Source organism: Coloeus monedula, assembly GCF_965178545.1.
Source record: "Coloeus monedula genome assembly, chromosome: 27".
NCBI lineage: Eukaryota > Metazoa > Chordata > Aves > Passeriformes > Corvidae > Coloeus > Coloeus monedula.
Genome location: NC_138807.1, coordinates 2,547,481 through 2,563,992, shown reverse-complemented (window position 1 = coordinate 2,563,992; position 16,512 = coordinate 2,547,481). Strand labels below are relative to the sequence as shown.

Genomic DNA, 16,512 nt, shown 5'->3' with positions numbered 1-16,512 from the left:
ATTTCTCCACCAGTTCTCCCCGAGGCCAGGCCCTGCCAGCCTTGCAAGCACAGCAGCAGCAGCAGGTTCCCACATTCCACTGCCTGAATGCCTTCCCTGTTCACAGCTTCAGCCTCGTACGAGGTTTGGGATAATGGGATGGGCCTCCAAGCAAGGGGAACAAAGAGGTTTAAACACACCCCTGCTGCTGAGAGCAGTGTTATCAGCCCTGAGAGAAACCTCATCCTGGAACGGTGCCTGTGCATTCACCTGCTGCTATTGTGCTCATCCTCAGAGCCCTGCTCGTCATCCGATGTCAGGGGGGAGTAATGGACACCGTTGGTCTGAACGAGGGGCTTCTCCTTTTTCAGCACTGGGGGCTGGTCATTGTCCTGGTAAGGAACAGGAGAGTTCTTCAGGGAGTTTTCAGGAGAGGAAATGGCTGTTATTTCTAAGGGCTGGTTAATGTTATTGACCTGGGTGAGAAGGAGAGAAAGCAGTTACAGATGAGAGTATCCCTGGAAAGGCATCTTGTTAAGGACATTAATGCAGGTGTAACTTGCTCTGGGACATCCAACAGCTGCTGGTTTAGCACTGCTGCTGCTACATCCCACCTCCTGCACGAGAACTGGGGCAAAAGCTTAAATGGAACTTGGAAAACCAGCTAATTCTCATTCCTTGATTTTATGTTTGAAGGCAGAAATGAAGACCTGGGATAAACCTTTTCTTCTCAAACGACACTGCAGGATCACATGCACACAACTCTCTAGCTGGCTTCATTAGCGAGGATGCCATATGCTTCTGGCACTCCTCTGCTGTTTAGTCAATCTCAGCTTAAACTATTTTCAAAATATTGAATCTACAGCCTCAAAAATCAACTCCACTGCAGAAACAAGCTCTTTGTCATGAGGGAAGAGATTATTTTTAATTTTTAATGCTCTGAGAGCAAAGAGCTCTTTGAAGACACTCTGCTTACACACAAACTGTTCACCAACTCCGTGAAAACGAGAGGCAGGAGAATTGCTGCAAAGAGCCTCCACAGCAATTCCAGCTCCAGCCTGGGAGCCTGCAGCTTATCCCTAATTCCAAGAGCTTTCCCAAAGCACAGCTCCTCCCATGGGGCCCTTACCATGGAGTTGATATTGAGCGGCGACCCCGAGGGCTGCGTAAAGAGCCCGGCCACCGAGGGCAGGGGTTTGCGTTTCGGGGAGACGGCGGCGTTCCCGCTGGGATTCCCAGTGGAGGATCTCTTCCGCCGGCCCCGCTTCTTCCCGTCCTGCGCGTGGGCCTGGCCGCCGTCCGGCCGGGCGCTGGCGGGCACAGGGCTGTGCTTGCTGGAAGGGGATTGTTTTACATGTCCTGTATTAGGAGAGATTGTAAAGATGATTCTCCTCTTGGCCTCGTTCTCAGGATCTGAAAACGCTGCATCAGACTGCAGGTCCCCCTTTGTTCCTTCGGCAAAGATCTTCTGAGCCTCTGCACTCTGCAGTCCCCCTGCCAGGCTCTGGGCCGGGCCACTTAAGCGGGGGCTCGAGTGCTGCTGAGCAGGAGAGTTCTGCCCAGAGTTCCTCATCATTAGCAAAGGATGTTGTGGAGTGGAACTCCGAGACCCTACAGAGTTAAAGAGACTCCCAGAGTCGTCCAGAGCTGCCTGATCAACACTATGGTTAAGATGGGCTGGGCTGTTTGTAAGATTTCCATTGACTGCCACGGAGCCAGAAGAGTAAGAAAAACCTGTTGAGAGGGAAAGTATTGATCATTGCTGGGGCTGAGCGAGAGAGAGGTCACCGAGTACAGGGCTGGGAGGGCCGGGAGGGATTCCAGCTCTGCCTGGAGAACAGCCAGTGGCCCTGGGTTACACGGGAAACACTCGGCTGCTTCTCCACGGGGCAGTGAGAACGTGGCTCTGGGTGCTGAGGCGCCAGCTGGGGTTAGGGACTCCTACTGCTCTCTTGCCAGTTCAGGAAAATTCACGTGGTATATGGAGGTATCCCACATAACACGTGCTCCTCCCAGTTTTACATGGAATTCAAGTGTGAGCTTTGTTTGAGCTATTACCCCTTCTGAAATCGGGGCTCCTCTACTCTCAACTCTTCCTTCCATCAAGGAAATGGATGGCCAGACTCAGTTCTTCTCTTCCCCAAAAAAAGGAAAGACTTTACCATCCACACAGCCCACCTCCTCCAAATTAAACAAAAGGCTGTGACTTAGGAAGTGACAGGGGATCTTCAAAGACATCGTGGCAGGAAAATGCCACATGGGAGGAATCTTGGGAAGGGAATTCAGTGTTTGTCACGGGGTATCATAAATGGGTTTAGGGCTCCAGGATGGCCTGGGCTCTCTAAATGAAAGGGGCAGAAGGGAACATGGTAATGGTTTACAACGAGGTTTTTTTAAATACTTCATTGGTTTTATAGAAAAATGCAGCCAAGCCCTTTGCAAAACAGATGCTGAAACAACCCAAGCCCCTCGGGGCAGTAAACACTGAGAACAAAAGCACTCTCTGGTGAGGGATCAGCTGTAGAACCTACTTTTCCTGGCCCACAACATTCCCAGGGTAGCTAAAGACCATGATTTCCACGGATGAGTGAGTTCAGAAGCAATGTCTGCACCTAAAGGGATCCCCATCCTCTCCCGTTTGAGCTTTTCCCACCACAAGGTACTTGTGCCTTACAGCTGCTCGTGAGGAACCTCTGTAACCTGCCCCAAAAACTTCATTCTTCTATTTAAAGACCCCACCACCGTGTAAAATGAAACTTTTAGAGCCAGATCACCAGCTCAGGACACAGCTGTGCAACACTCTGCAGGTTTGCCACGCTGTAAATCTGTGGGAATCTCTGGATCCCCATAGAAATTACAGAAGTAACTGTTTATTTACAGGTGAAGGCACATCAACCCAACCCTTTCTGCCAGATGCACCCAAGCTGGAGGCACATCAGAGCATCACCCACGAGTTTCTGGTCTCACCCCCAGTTATCCAGCACTCCAGTGCCTGCAGCACCTGGCAAAAAGTGCTTGGAAACCTCGGCCACGTGCGTTTGGTGCTGCCCCAGCACAGGAGCAGCTGTGCCCAGGGGAGGCTGTTACCTGAGGTAGCCAAAGCCAGAGGCTTGTTTCCAGCAGCATTGCTTATGCCATTATGAGAACTAGCACCAATCTGCTTTTCAAGTGTCGATGAGTCTCTGCTCTGGTGAACTGGGCTGGGTGTGCTTCTCTGGGGAGAGAAACAGGCGTGTCAGGACAGGGAACAGCATCAGAAGTGCACAGTTTAAACCAAATTCACATGCATTAGCACATCTGCCTAGGGAAGTGACTCTGCTTCCTGTATGTCCTAGATTCAGCTTGTTTTGAGAAAAACATGGATCAGCAGGTTATGGGCTAAAAATGCTGTGCTGAATTACACTGCAGCAGTATGTCACACAGCAGACACCAGGCAAAGAGGGAGGCTCATCATCACAGGATATTCAAGCTCAGGACAGCTCTGCCAGGAGCAGCAATGCCTCAGCCCACTGCTGCAGCAGGGAGGAGACTGATGGTTGTATGATGTCCCCAGAACAACCCTAAAGGGAACATGAAGTGCATCAGGCTGTGTTCTCTGGGACATTCTCTGAGGGTGTTTTCCTAAAAACAGGGAGAACACCTGTGAAATGGCAGCCTGAACATACAGGGAGGTGCCACCCAGGGCTGACACTGCCCTGAGGACACCCAGCCTCTGCTCAGAGCTGGGCAGACTCTGGTTCTGCTAAAGCCAGAAGTCTTCAGCTGGAAAAATGCAATGGATTCAATATTGTGAACCAACTCCAGCTTTCCCAATATGGGGTTGAAAGACAAGCCATGGATGGATTCTAACTCACAGCTCTCAGGAAAAGCAGCAAATGCTTCTCAGTTCTCTGCTGCAGCACTTCTGTGACAAACTGGTGTGAGAAACTGGACCAGGCTTATTTGAACTCCTCCTCCACTCAGAGAGGCAGGGACTTGTCACATCTCAATAAGAGATGGCCCCAGAAGCTCTCTGCTATAGAGCAGTCACTCACATGCGAGGTATCACAGCCCCGAGGGGCTGTTGAAGCCCACCCTGCACACGTGTGAGAACAAACAGCTCTGAGGTGACTGAGACAGAATAATTCTCTCCCAGGTTCCTGCAGAAAGCAGGGCTGAGAACAAACTGACATGCAAATTCTCTGCTCCCACTGCCAGGAACTCTCAGGCTCTTCCACCAAGCCAGACATTCCAGACAAGGCTCTCCTGAGGCATTTACTTCACTCTCCTCCCTCCTGGCTGAACCACCCCCTACCTCTCCTCCCATTCCCACAGAGAAAGGAGAGGAAAAATCTCCACGATCTAAGAGCCAAGAGGATGCATCCCCCAGCAGCCTCCCCCGAGGAGCAGAGCTCCAGGATCAGCAGCCCCTGGAGGATCCTGGGGCACAGCACCCCATTCCTGCCCACTGGGATTTTAGTTAGGGATGGAAAGTGTTGACAATCCCTTACTCACCACCTTCTCAACACGGCTAGGTAGGACTACGCTGGCCAGAGGGATACTAACAGGGAGTTTATTGGGCTGCACTGTGCTCAGAGGAATACTGATAGGGAGGCTGGTGATAGTTTCTCCATTACTCACAGAGGTTCTCTCTCTCAAAACCTGTAAAATCAAACAAAGAAAGCAAAGTTCTTCCACAGGATATTGAAAAGATTTTTAAGGTAGTGATAACCTGCTCCTTTCTATGTTTGTGTCATTCCCCCCACTCCTTTTTTTTTAAGGAATTACAGGACCAGGAGAAATGACTGCACATCAGACAGGGCAGGCGTGGAGCAGCTTGGTTACCAGCACCAGGCTCCTGGGACAGCAACATCCCACAGCACAGAAATGTGTAAATTAAAGCCACTGCTGGCCCCAAGCATCAGGGAAAGGAAGCCTTAGGCAAGCTCATTTCCCTGTGTTTTGGTTAGAGCTCTGTGAAAAGCACTCAGACATCAGAATTTGTATCTTGAGGCCCTCTGTAGCAGCCAGATGCATTTCCATGGCAACCTGCTACTGGAGGGCACCTGCTGCTCTGTGAGCCCCAATATGCTCCATGGCTGCACCAATTACACGGACCATAATTTTTTACTCTTTATTTTTCTAACTATGAAAGAGCCTCCTTTCCCAGCTCAAGCAGACACGTGCCAGATCAACCACTGCATTACTGGTGCTCAGAGAGGAGCACATCTTCCTCTCCCTTTGGCCAGCTCTGATTTATTTCATCACATTCACTGCATCTTGTGTCATTTGCCCTGCCAAGCTGGCTATAGAATGCAGTATTCCTGCATTACCCAGTCTGGCCAACCTTCCCTTTGCTGCCCCAGGGGCAGCACCTGAGCAGCAGCAGCAGATCCTTTACCTTCTCTCCTGCACTGGGTAAGGCCGCGGGGGAGGAGGGCCGAGTTTCCTGAGGACTCAGCTTTATGCCATTTGCAATTCCAGGGCTTGGATATGTAAGGCCATTCTCTTTGACATGCTCAGCTCTGGAAGAGAGGTGTACAACTGTGAGGATACAAAAGCCAGTGATGAGGAATTCCTGTGCCACACTCAAGGCACCGTCCCACCTCATTTACCCCCATAAGCTCTCACTGTGAGTTTTCTTGAAACAAAACTTTTTAAAACACATAAACCTCCACTTTGAAAAATATCTTTCCACAACCCAAATCAACAGGTTAACACCAGCCATCCTTCTCCCCTCTCACCTCTGTATCTCATTAGCTGTTGCTTTCCCATTGACTCCGTGGTCCTGATTCAAGTGTCTCCGCAGGGCGATTTTAGCTGGGGAAAACCTGGTGTAATCAGGGAGGGCCAGGCTGGTCACCTTGTCTGCCTTCTGCCTGCTGCTGTGGTTGGGGGTGCAGGGCACGATGTCCTGGTCCAGGTGGGAGTTGGGGTACTGGGGGGTGTTCTGCTTGGACGAGGGCCGGCTGAAGGCGTGCTGGAGCTCGTAGGGGGTGGCGTGGCCGTTCATGGACAGCTCGGGGCTCATGCCATTGATGTGGGGCATGGGGAACTTGGAGCACTCCAGCTCCAGCTGGAACCTGCCATGCTCAGCCTCGGGGTCACGGCTCAGGTGGGTTTTGCTGTGCAGCTGCACTGACAGGGGCTCCTCTGAGGGCGTGTAGGACTTGAGCTGCAGCAGCTCCTGCTGCCGCTGACTCTTCTCAAGCTCCACGATGCTGATCTTTAAATGAAGAGGAAAACAAAAGGTAAAGATTACAGTTAACAACTCTATCCCATTATGGAGTTTTGCTTCCAAATCCTTCTAAGTAGAAGTGTCCCTACTTCTGGGAACAATGCATAACAAGGGACCCAAAGTTTGAGAAAAAATTTCTGCTCTGAGCTTGAGACCTAAAGGCCCAGGTGAGGGGAATGGCTCAGAGCCTCTGAGAAAGAACATTTCAGATCTTAAAACCAAAAGGAAGATATCTCCAACTTACAGAGAGAGTGTGGAGTAACGGAGTACTGCCATGGAAGGGAAAGGGCACTCCAGGCCAAGGCATACAGCAAAAGGCTGGAACAGCTCTAGAGCCAATCTCACAGGGAAAGAAAAGCTCTTCACACAAAGGAGTTGAATTTCTTGTCACTATGTGAAATATCACTCTGGGGGAAATGATTCCCACCCTATCCCTGGCAGTGCCCAAGGCGAGGCTGGACGGGACATGGAGCAACCTGGGATGGTGGAAGGTGTCCCTGTCCATGGCAGGGGTGGAGTAAGATGAGCTTTAAGGTCCCTTCCAACCCAAACCAGACTGGGATTCTATGATTCCTGAATTGAGACATCAAAGCACACATGAAAATCACCAGCTTGTGATTTTTAATTATATGTAAAGATAAACCACGATTCCTCCTTCCACACCATCACCAAGGAATCAGGTCATGGTATCTACTGCCTTTAAAAGTTATCCACATCCTTAGTTACTAAAATCCTCTAATAGAAAGATCAATCTCTGGGGGAATAAAAAAGAAGAAACAAAAAAGCAGCACCTGGTTCATCCTTTCCCATCATATTCAGTGTAACACCCATAACTGGCCCACTGCCCAAGAGCTACCCCAAACTGGTGACTCTGATTTGCTCCTTGCTCTCTACCTGCAGTTCCAAACAGTGCTTTTGCTTCTCAGAAATCTGATTCTTCAAGGCCTGCTTCTCTTTCAGCAAGTTCTCCAGTGACAGCGTTGACCAATCCAGCTTCAGTTCTTCACACCGAGCCTTCAGCTGGGGAGACACAAGGGACAGGGACAAACAGGTCAAAACACAGCTCTCACCCCTCCACACTGCCTGAGGTTCCTGCTGAAAGCCAGGAACTTTGCAGTGAGTGTGCAAGAACCTCTTTAGCCCATTGCAAAATCCTCCCAGCCTGGTGCTGCGGAGTGTGGCAGCAGGTGGCCTGGCTCTTCTACAACAGAGTTATCACCCACCCTCACTGTTCCACATCCAGATATTCCCCTCAGCTACCTCCTGAGAGGGCTCAGCCTGGAGCAAAGGAGGCTCAGGCGGGACCTTGTGGCTCTGCACAAGTCCCTGACAGGAGGGGGCAGCCAGGGGGGTCGGGCTCTGCTCGCAGGGAACAGGGACAGGAGGAGAGGGAACGGCCTCAGGCTGGGCCAGGGGAGGTTTGGGCTGGATATTGGGAAAATTTCTTCACAGAAAGAGTTGTGAGGCATTGGAAGGGGCTGTCTGGGGCAGTGGTGGAGTCACCACCCCTGGAAGTGCTCAAACAACGTGAGGATGTGGCACTTGAGGATGTGGTGCTCTGGTGAGCATGATGGTGGTGCTGGTTGGACTTGATCTTAAAGGTCTTTTCCCACATTAACAGTTCCATGGTTCTTTGAGTTACCCAGAAGAGCACCACAGGACTTATGGCCAGAGCAAGCCCTGCACAAACTCCCTGTCCAGCCAGCTCCAGACCCAGTGACATCCAGAGCTCTTTGGGGACACAGCTGAGGCCAGAGCCAACTGCCACCTCAGGATTTGCTACAGGGTAAATAAAAGGTAAAAAAGGACTCCCTGCAGGTTTCCCCCCATCACCCCTCTGTTTCAAAGGACCCTGAGCAGCTGGATGATGTTTCAGCCTCCAGCTCCTGCCCTGTCCTCACCCAAAGGGCAGCACTCCCTGTTCCCAGCCCGGGGGCTGGACTCACCAGCTGCAAGCTCTGATTCCTGAGTTCACTGTTGTCCTTCTCCAGCTGTTTTGTCTGTTCTTTCAGCTGCTGGTTGTGAGCAGAGATTTCCTTCTGAGCTTGGATCAGGTCATTGTATGTCAGAGCTTTAACTCCCAGCTAAAAGGTGAGAAGAGATCACTCAATAAGGCCCTGACACCCTCATTCCAGGTGATGTCCCATTCCCAAGTGACACTGAGGAGATTTGCAGAACCCTGCAGCTCTCAGGACCTCCCCCAGCATTCTCCAAGGCACTTTGTGGCTGCTGGGGGATAACAAGAAAGGACACAAGAACCTTGGAGTTGCTGTTCCACCCATTCAGCTGTAAACCTGGCATTTAGGCTTTGCCAGCCACCAGAACTGTCTGTGGAGAGCCCCCACATTTCCTCCTGGGCTCCTGAGCTTGGTTGGCAACACAGAGTTTGTTTGAGCAGCAGGGCATGAATCCTTCACCAAACACCACATGGCTGTGGTTTGTCCCCTTCCTCGGGCACGGGGCACACAGCAGTTCCAACACCAAGCACAAAACAGAACCAGAGAGTGACACAGATTCCACCTTCCTGAGCCTGATCTGCTGCAAAGCAGAGGCTCGAGGCCTGAGACTGCTCTGGTCTCATTCAGCTTGACCAAAAACGTTCACATGCAGCTGACTCAGAGCCATCCCCCCCAGCACAGAGGTACCTCATCGAGCTTCTGCTGAAAGAGCCGTTTGATTTCCTCTTTCTGGGCCTGGCAGTGGGTGAATAACTGCTGGGCTGTCCCCAACAGCTGAGCATTCTTCTCCTGGAAGAGGGAACAGTGAGGAAACACTTTTAGCACCAGCTGCAGCATGGGCCATCTCAAGGAGATGTTTGTGGAGTACTTTGGGGGTGAAGCTGAGCTTAGGGGAAGATGCAGGAGCTCATCCAGCCCAGCCCAAGACTCCTGAGAGCCTGGATTTGTTGGGGTGTGATACTGGTGGAGTTAAGGCACCTGAAAAGAGCTTTAAAGTAGGTTTTTCCTCCTGTATGGTAAAATACAATCAAAGCTGTCTTAAAAGCTCATTTTTATCCTCCTAGTGCATTGTGAAGAAGCAGCAATAATCACATCCTACAGAGCAGAAATAGAACTGGAAAAGATTATCTGCACAAAATCTGCTCCCAAGCTGGGAACTGGCTCTAAATCCCCAGAGCCCCAGTTCAGAGTTTCCCTATCCAATACTCATGGAAGAGATGCAGTAAATGAAAATACACTGGGGGAGAAGGCAGGAAGAAAGTCCTAAATAATCCAAGCCAGTTTTCCCACTTGTGCCACCATTATTTCAGCGGGTCACCGGAGCCACTCCCAGCACATTCCCTGCCCAGAACATCCCAGATCCCTGCTCCCTCCATCTGTGGCCATGCACAGCAAAGGGCAGGACAGGACTGGCTGAAGAGCCTCATTTATGCAGCCCCAAATGCAGGATTAGTGCAGCAAGGAGAGGCAGCTTTGGGATTATCCTGCTCTCCACTCGTGCTGCTGAGGCCAAGCAGGGATTGTGCAGCCCCTGAGCCACTGCTCCAGGAAAAGTGGGGTGCAAAAAGCACCTTGATCTTTTCCAACCTTAACAATTCCAGGACTCCATGACTGATCCTCCAAGCAGGGAAGCAGCAGTGCTGGAAACTCCCCACGTGCAGGAACACACAGTCCCTGCAATGCTGAAGGGGCTGCTCTGGGTGATGCCGAACAATCATTTTTGTTTTCAACACGAGACATTTCATTCAGCTTTCCCAGGCACTGCAGGGGCTGACAGCTCCATCTAAGGGCACTCTGGGAAGCAGCAGCTGATTTTAAAATCATTATTACAGAGAGATTTTTATTGTACTTGAAAACCTTCCTGTAAGAGGGAATTACTGAGCAGACCAGAGCCAGCCCCTCACCCAGCCAAGTTCTGCCTCTGTGAGGTTTAATTTGCCATGTAGCACTCCATAAAAAAATATTTTCATACTGAATTCCTCATTTTAATGTTTAAAAGTGTGGAGCAGCTGTTGGACACCACCACCAAGTGATGACTTTTCCATGCTCCTGATTCCTTCTCTGTGCAGGGCACAACCCTTGCACACCATCATTTCATTTCTGCAAAGACAAGTTCACTTCATGCTGACTTTCCTGACGAGTGCCGAACAAGCAGAAAAATCTGCTGCTTAAGGAAAAAGATGAAAATTCAAAGTGCTGATTGACTGTGAAAGCAAATGGAAATATCCACAGAAAAGAGGTTTCCATGAACACCACACCAGCATCAACCACTTCTCAGTAAGAAATGGGGTGGCACAAGTTAATCTCTCTCCTTTGGAGAGTTCCCAATATGGAAAACACAATAAAAAAGTCCAGTGGCTTTATGCTGATGCTCTTACAAAGGTACAGAGCAAAGGAAAGCTTCCACAGGGAATGCCAAAAGCTGGACCTGGACAGAATCCCAGACTGGTTTGGGCTGGAAGGACCTCAAAGCCCATCCAGTGCCCCACCCCTGCCATGGGCAGGGACACCTCCCACTGTCCCAGGCTGCTCCAAGCCCCAATGTCCAGCCTGGCCTTGGGCACTGCCAGGGATCCAGGGGCAGCCCCAGCTGCTCTGGGCACCCTGTGCCAGGGCCTCACCACCCTCCCAGGGAACAATTCCTGCCCAATCTCCCATCCAGCCCTGCCCTCTGGCACTGGGAAGCCATTCCCTGTGTCCTGTTCCCTCTGCAGCTCTCCTGGAGCCCCTTTAGGCACTGGAAGGTTTTAACTGCAAGTTCAAGTTTATTGCTGAGCATTATGGAGAAAGGCTCCTCTGCAGAAGGAGCAGGAACAGACTCTCATCAGGGCTAATTGATACAGCAATTAAATCATTCATAGCTGAGATAAAGCATGACAAGAAGGTGTTCAAGCAGGAAATCTCCTCCCTCTGCTGGTGGCTCCGTGGCAGAGAAACATCCCACTGCACAGCTCCAGGACTCTCCTTGCCTTTCCATGTATTCCAGTGCATGATTTGGATCCATGGATTTACATTTACACTTTGCCCACCAGTGCAATCCAATGCATTCTGATTATCAGCACCAAGGATGCTGAGCTAAATCCCCTAAATCTGTGATGACAGCTTGGGTTTCTCAATCCCTGTGAACTGTGGTTCAGAGAATCCTGGAATTGGGTTGGGTTGGGAGGAACCCATCCCTGGCAGTGCCCAAGGCCAGGCTGGATGGTACTTGGAGCACCCTGGGACAATGGAAGGGGTCCCTGCCATGGCAGGGGTGAGACTGGATGGCCTGTAGGGTCCCTTCCAACCCAAATAATTCTGGGATTCTGTGATTCTAAGTCAGCATTGTCAGGTGGGGGCACAGAAGGAATGGGGGGGTGCAGCTCTATCATTTTGCAGATTTAAGCACACAAAAACTGAGTTTGCAACAAAATCCCCTGGCAGTTGTTCAGCCCAAGGAGGAGTGGTGTAAATGCACACAGTTCCCATCTCCAGCACTCTTCCCCACATCCCAGGAACTTCAGCCTGGTAATTTTGTTTAGAAATGTTAAAAAGTGAAACCCACCTTTTCCTGCTCCAGTAACTGTTGCAGACTTGCTTTGTACTGAGGAGTTTTCATGTATGCCATGAACTGCATGTACTGGATCTTAAATGAGTCTGCAAAATAAATCAGAGGAGGAATTCCAGCAGGGAGTCAATGCAATGCCCCTGTTTGCCCCTATCTGCTCCTGGCCACCTCTCCTTACTCTTCTCTCTCTTGCTTTTGATTTGGACTCGTAGTCAGACCAAGCCATTGAAGATGGATTTAAGGACATGCTGAAAATCCATCTCCTGGTCCAAAAGGAACTCTTGGATCCATTGGCTCCAACGGAAGCCAGGACAGCACATCCAAAGAGGCAGAGGAAGGTGCTGGGGCTCAGGGTGTGTTTGCATGAGCAAAAAGGAGCTGAGTGGTCTGAGTGCTCCGTAAGCAGAAATCATAAAAGAAATGAGCTGGAGGAGCCCAAAGCAGCCCTGAGCTCAGAGCACTCAGCCAGCACCAACACAGGGCCTGTTCCTCCTCCTCCCTCCGAGATGAGGAGCTCTACCCCTACTTTACTCTCCTCTCCAAGGAGCACTTGGCTTCTCATTACCCTTTATCTCCAGCAATGACCCTTCCTCCACCCCAGGCCTTCCACCATTAAAGGCAACCCCAGGACTAAGCCCAAAACAGGCAAATGGTGTGCAAAAACCTGCACAAGGCTTAGCCCAGACAAGGGTCATCGTGTCCCCATCCACCCTGCCTCAAAACACTCCTCAAAATCACTCTTTTGCCACAAAATATCCCTCAAAATCACCCTGTCTTTCTCTTTAACAAGAAATCAGCCATAACTGACACAACAGCAAGAGAGCACACGTTAAGGACATCACAGATGACCTTGGTCCCCACACAGACAGGACCATTCTGCCCCATTCCCAGAGCATCCTGGACTGGCTCATGCCCAATGCCAAAAGCCAGAAACAGCTGGGAGGGGACAGAGAGCAGAAGATCAAAAAAAAAAAAAAGCACCCTTAAAGCACCTTCTGAACATGAAGTGAATTTTCCAACCACACCTTTGTGACCTTAAACTCTCAGACAGCACCTCATTTACTGGCTCTGAGCTCAGCAGAGGGAATGGAGTGGGGTTCCCCAGGATTAAGAGAATGGTTTCATTTCAAATAAAGCTTCTTCTGACTATTTCTGCTAAACCCAAGCCTTGCTGCCTTTTATGCCAAACAAGAGCTGAACCAACATCAGAGAACAAAAGCAGAGCAAAACACCAACTTCAGCAGGAGGAGGGACCTTGTGGTGATGCCAGAGGAAGTGGGGTGGGCAGGGGAAGGCGGGAAGGAGATAATCCCTCTCCTGCCCCATGCAAAACCCCAAAGGGGAGGTTGGCAGGCCAAGGCCAGCCTTACCTAGCAGCTTCTGTAGTGCAGGGGGGGTGGGTGTCACCAGGAGCTGGTTGGACGAATGCCGTTGCACTTTAGGAGGTAGTTGGTAATATGGGCTATGAGGTGACTTGTAGGCATCTGGGGAGAGACAAACACAGCCTCAGACCAGCACTCAGTGCGTGGGACAAGGACAGGAGCTCTACCACTGACAACATGGCATTTGAGATCAAAACACAGCCCCAGACACACAGACACGGCCCCAGACACACGGACACACTGCCCCAGACACACAGACACACAGACACACAGACACACGGCCCCAGACACATGGACACACGGCCCCAGACACACGGACACACGGCCCCAGACACACGGACACACGGCCCCAGACACACGGACACACGGCCCCAGACACACGGACACACGGCCCCAGACACACGGAAACACTGCCCCAGACACACGGACACACGGCCCCAGACACACGGACACACGGCCCCAGACACACGGCCCCAGACACACGGACACACGGCCCCAGACACACGGAAACACTGCCCCAGACACACGGAAACACTGCCCCAGACACACGGCCCCGAACACACGGACACACTGCCCCAGACACACGGACACACTGCCCCAGACACACGGACACACGGCCCCAGACACACGGCCCCAGACACACGGACACACTGCCCCAGACACACGGACACACGGCCCCAGACACACGGACACACGGCCCCGGACACACGGACACACTGCCCCAGACTGTTTGGAAGGATATCTGTGCTCCATCCTAAGAGCAGCAGCTGAGATAAGGCAGCAGCCACAGTTCAGCCCCAGCTCCTGGCTGAGTACCCACAGACAGATCCCCCACCCAGTACCATCAATACATTAATCACCATCAATCACCATTAATCCCACCCCCATCAATACATTAATGCCATCAGCACTAACACATTAATCACCATCAATACATTAATCCCACCCACACCACCATTAACACATCAATCACCATCATCACCACCACCATCACCACCACCTCAAGGGCAGCTTTGCTCTGGTGGCAACAGGGGAGTTATGCCACAAAACCAAACTCAACCTGGCATTAAAGCAAAAATGAGCACGTCCAGAGCTTCAGAGACTGATCCAGGCTCTTCCAGCACCCCTGCACTCACCCTGAGGAGAGGATGAAGATGTCTGGGAGACAGTCTGAGCATGCAGAAGTTCTAGTGCAGTTTGGTTCTTCTTGGTCTTGCGTTCAGTACTCGCCGTGTTCATTTTCTTGGGGCGCCCTCGTTTCCTCCCTGCCATTTTCCTGCCTTTCTTACTCAGCTTTTTCTTCCGGGCCTTGGAGGGAGATGGCTTTTTAACAGAATTTGCTGCAGCTTTTTCTTCTTCAGCACCAGAATCCTGAGAGGTTTTGAAAAACTTTGGTCATTTCTACCTCCACATGAAGCATTCCTTTTCAGCAAACATTAATAATTGTGTTTAGCTTTCTGAAAGGAGACTGATGCAGTGCAGTTCAATAACTTGCCAGGGGAGCAGGCTTGTTTGGGGTAAGAGTTGTTCCCAAGGAGTTGTGCTCATTCTCTTCTGGACTTACCCATTACAGAAAAGAAAATGCTGAAAGGGGGAACCTCAGGCAGAATTAAGTGGGATCTTGGGCAGGAATTGTTCCCTGGGAGGGTGGGCAGGCCCTGGCACAGGGTGCCCAGAGCAGCTGGGGCTGCCCCTGGATCCCTGGCAGTGCCCAAGGCCAGGCTGGACATTGGGGCTTGGAGCAGCCTGGGACAGTGGGAGGTGTCCCTGCCCATGGCAGGGGTGGCACTGGATAAGTTTTAAGGTCCCTTCCAGCCAAACTGTTCAGTGATTCTGTTAAATCTGTACCTGTTGTCTAAGAAAAGCTGATTATTCATCCTTCCCTGACTATATTCAACTGAATTTCACTCAAAAATCAGAGTACAATCAATACTTTATATTTTTGGGCATGAACAGGCACTGCATTTCTCACAGCATTACCCAAGAAAGGAAATGAGTCTTTGCAGAAGAGACTCAGCCCTTCAGTGGGCTGTGACTCAGGGACAACTCTGCAAACTCCTGCTGGATGCAAGCGAGGGTGGACAACCAACTATTCATCTTGCAACACCTTGGGGTTTTTTTCCCCCGGAATTAGTGGTGCGACTCCCAAGTGCAGCTTTTATTCACTCACTCCATCATATTTTTGGGCACAGCAACAGCAGTTTGTGTGCTCAGAGTAAAACCCAGCAGCCTTCCCACGGAGCCAGGCTTTTCCTGACTCAGAGCACGAGCTCGTGCACAGCCACACAGGAAGCACAGTCAGTGCACAGAAATGCAGGATGTTCACCTTGTTTTCTTGGACCTTCGTTGGAGTCGTTGTGTTACTCTTGTTTTCTCTTTGTTGACGACGTCTAGCTGCCTCTTGTTCCTCCTGGGGAAAAGGGGTGGGAGATTTCATCATTTGCTCGTGCATTTGGCACTTTTTAATACAGATCACTTTGTTTCCCAGCTTAGTTTTCCACAAGAGAAGGGAAAAACCTTCCCCTGCCTCAAGGCCTCACTCAGGTGAGAGCAAGTCCTTTTCCACTGCATTCTCCACCTCCAGAGGAGATTAAATTCCAACCTCTTCCCATATTCTCCCCTCCCAACCCCACACTGCTGTATCAGGTTTCATTTGGATTATTATTATTATTAAACATTTCAATAGCTTCCCCACAAGCCCAGCATTTCGTGGTGCCACTTTAAAAATCTTCCACGATGGAAATGGCAAAGCCATAAATCATCATCTAGTTCAACTTTAGCCAAGTTTATCAAGGTGATTAATAAAAACTAAAAGCAGCAACTTTTCAGGCTGATTTTCTCCCAAGCAGACAGAAAATTTCCTTGTTCAGAGAAAATCTCTTTCTCTCTTAGCAAAAAAAAAAAAAAACCTCTTTCAGACAGGAAATTTCCAGGACTCAGCCAAAGCCTTTCCTGCACCTTCCAGGTGAGGTTTAACCTGCTTAAGAATTCTGGCAATTCCAACACTCCTTTGATTTAAGCACCAAACCAGTGGCAGGTTTCATTATCAACCAAACCAGTGGCAGGTTTCACTGTGAAAAGCAGGGAAGGTCAGAAGTACCCTGAGCTTTTTTTTTTTTTTTTTTTTTTTCTCCAAGAAGCCTTTTTTTATCCCAAATGTGAGTGGAGCAATCTGAAATAATTCCATTTCAGAGCCCCCATGAGTCTGCTCCTACAGAGCCACTCAGCCTGAGGATGAACATTTACCTGAAGTTTTAAATTAAGTGGCCTCACTTAATTCTCTTCCTGGGAATCCATTGATTATTTCAGGTTAACACAGCCCTGCACAGTCCCAAAAATCCTCTGGCATTTTAATTCCACGTGTAACAGCCCAGACTGCAGCAAATGACAACTCACTCTGTGCCTCCAATGGCACATCCCAAAAGGAAC

At 50.4% G+C, this 16,512-nt stretch overlaps 1 protein-coding gene across 9 annotated transcripts in view; it reads right to left on the bottom strand.

The window, feature by feature from the left end:
* DOT1L (DOT1 like histone lysine methyltransferase) overlaps window positions 1–16,512 on the bottom strand; it is a 76,382-nt gene that overhangs the window by 14,455 nt on the left and 45,415 nt on the right. For 7 of the 9 annotated variants that reach the window (XR_014227123.1, XR_014227124.1, XR_014227125.1 and 4 more), the window contains exons 13-25: window positions 15,410–15,493; window positions 14,220–14,454; window positions 13,072–13,185; window positions 11,699–11,790; window positions 8,842–8,943; window positions 8,143–8,280; window positions 7,091–7,216; window positions 5,703–6,184; window positions 5,360–5,483; window positions 4,474–4,620; window positions 3,067–3,193; window positions 1,109–1,713; window positions 250–455 (exon numbers count right to left, since the gene is read on the bottom strand). Coding sequence is in view for 3 of the 9 variants with exons in the window: in XM_082297949.1 (XP_082154075.1) it covers window positions 250–455; window positions 1,109–1,713; window positions 3,067–3,193; window positions 4,474–4,620; window positions 5,360–5,483; window positions 5,703–6,184; window positions 7,091–7,216; window positions 8,143–8,280; window positions 8,842–8,943; window positions 11,699–11,790; window positions 13,072–13,185; window positions 14,220–14,454; window positions 15,410–15,493 (2,582 nt within the window). In the remaining 6 variants the exon portion in view is untranslated. The remainder of the gene's footprint in view (window positions 1–249; window positions 456–1,108; window positions 1,714–3,066; window positions 3,194–4,473; window positions 4,621–5,359; window positions 5,484–5,702; window positions 6,185–7,090; window positions 7,217–8,142; window positions 8,281–8,841; window positions 8,944–11,698; window positions 11,791–13,071; window positions 13,186–14,219; window positions 14,455–15,409; window positions 15,494–16,512) is intronic. The other 2 variants (XR_014227126.1, XR_014227127.1) reach the window with 2 other exon arrangements.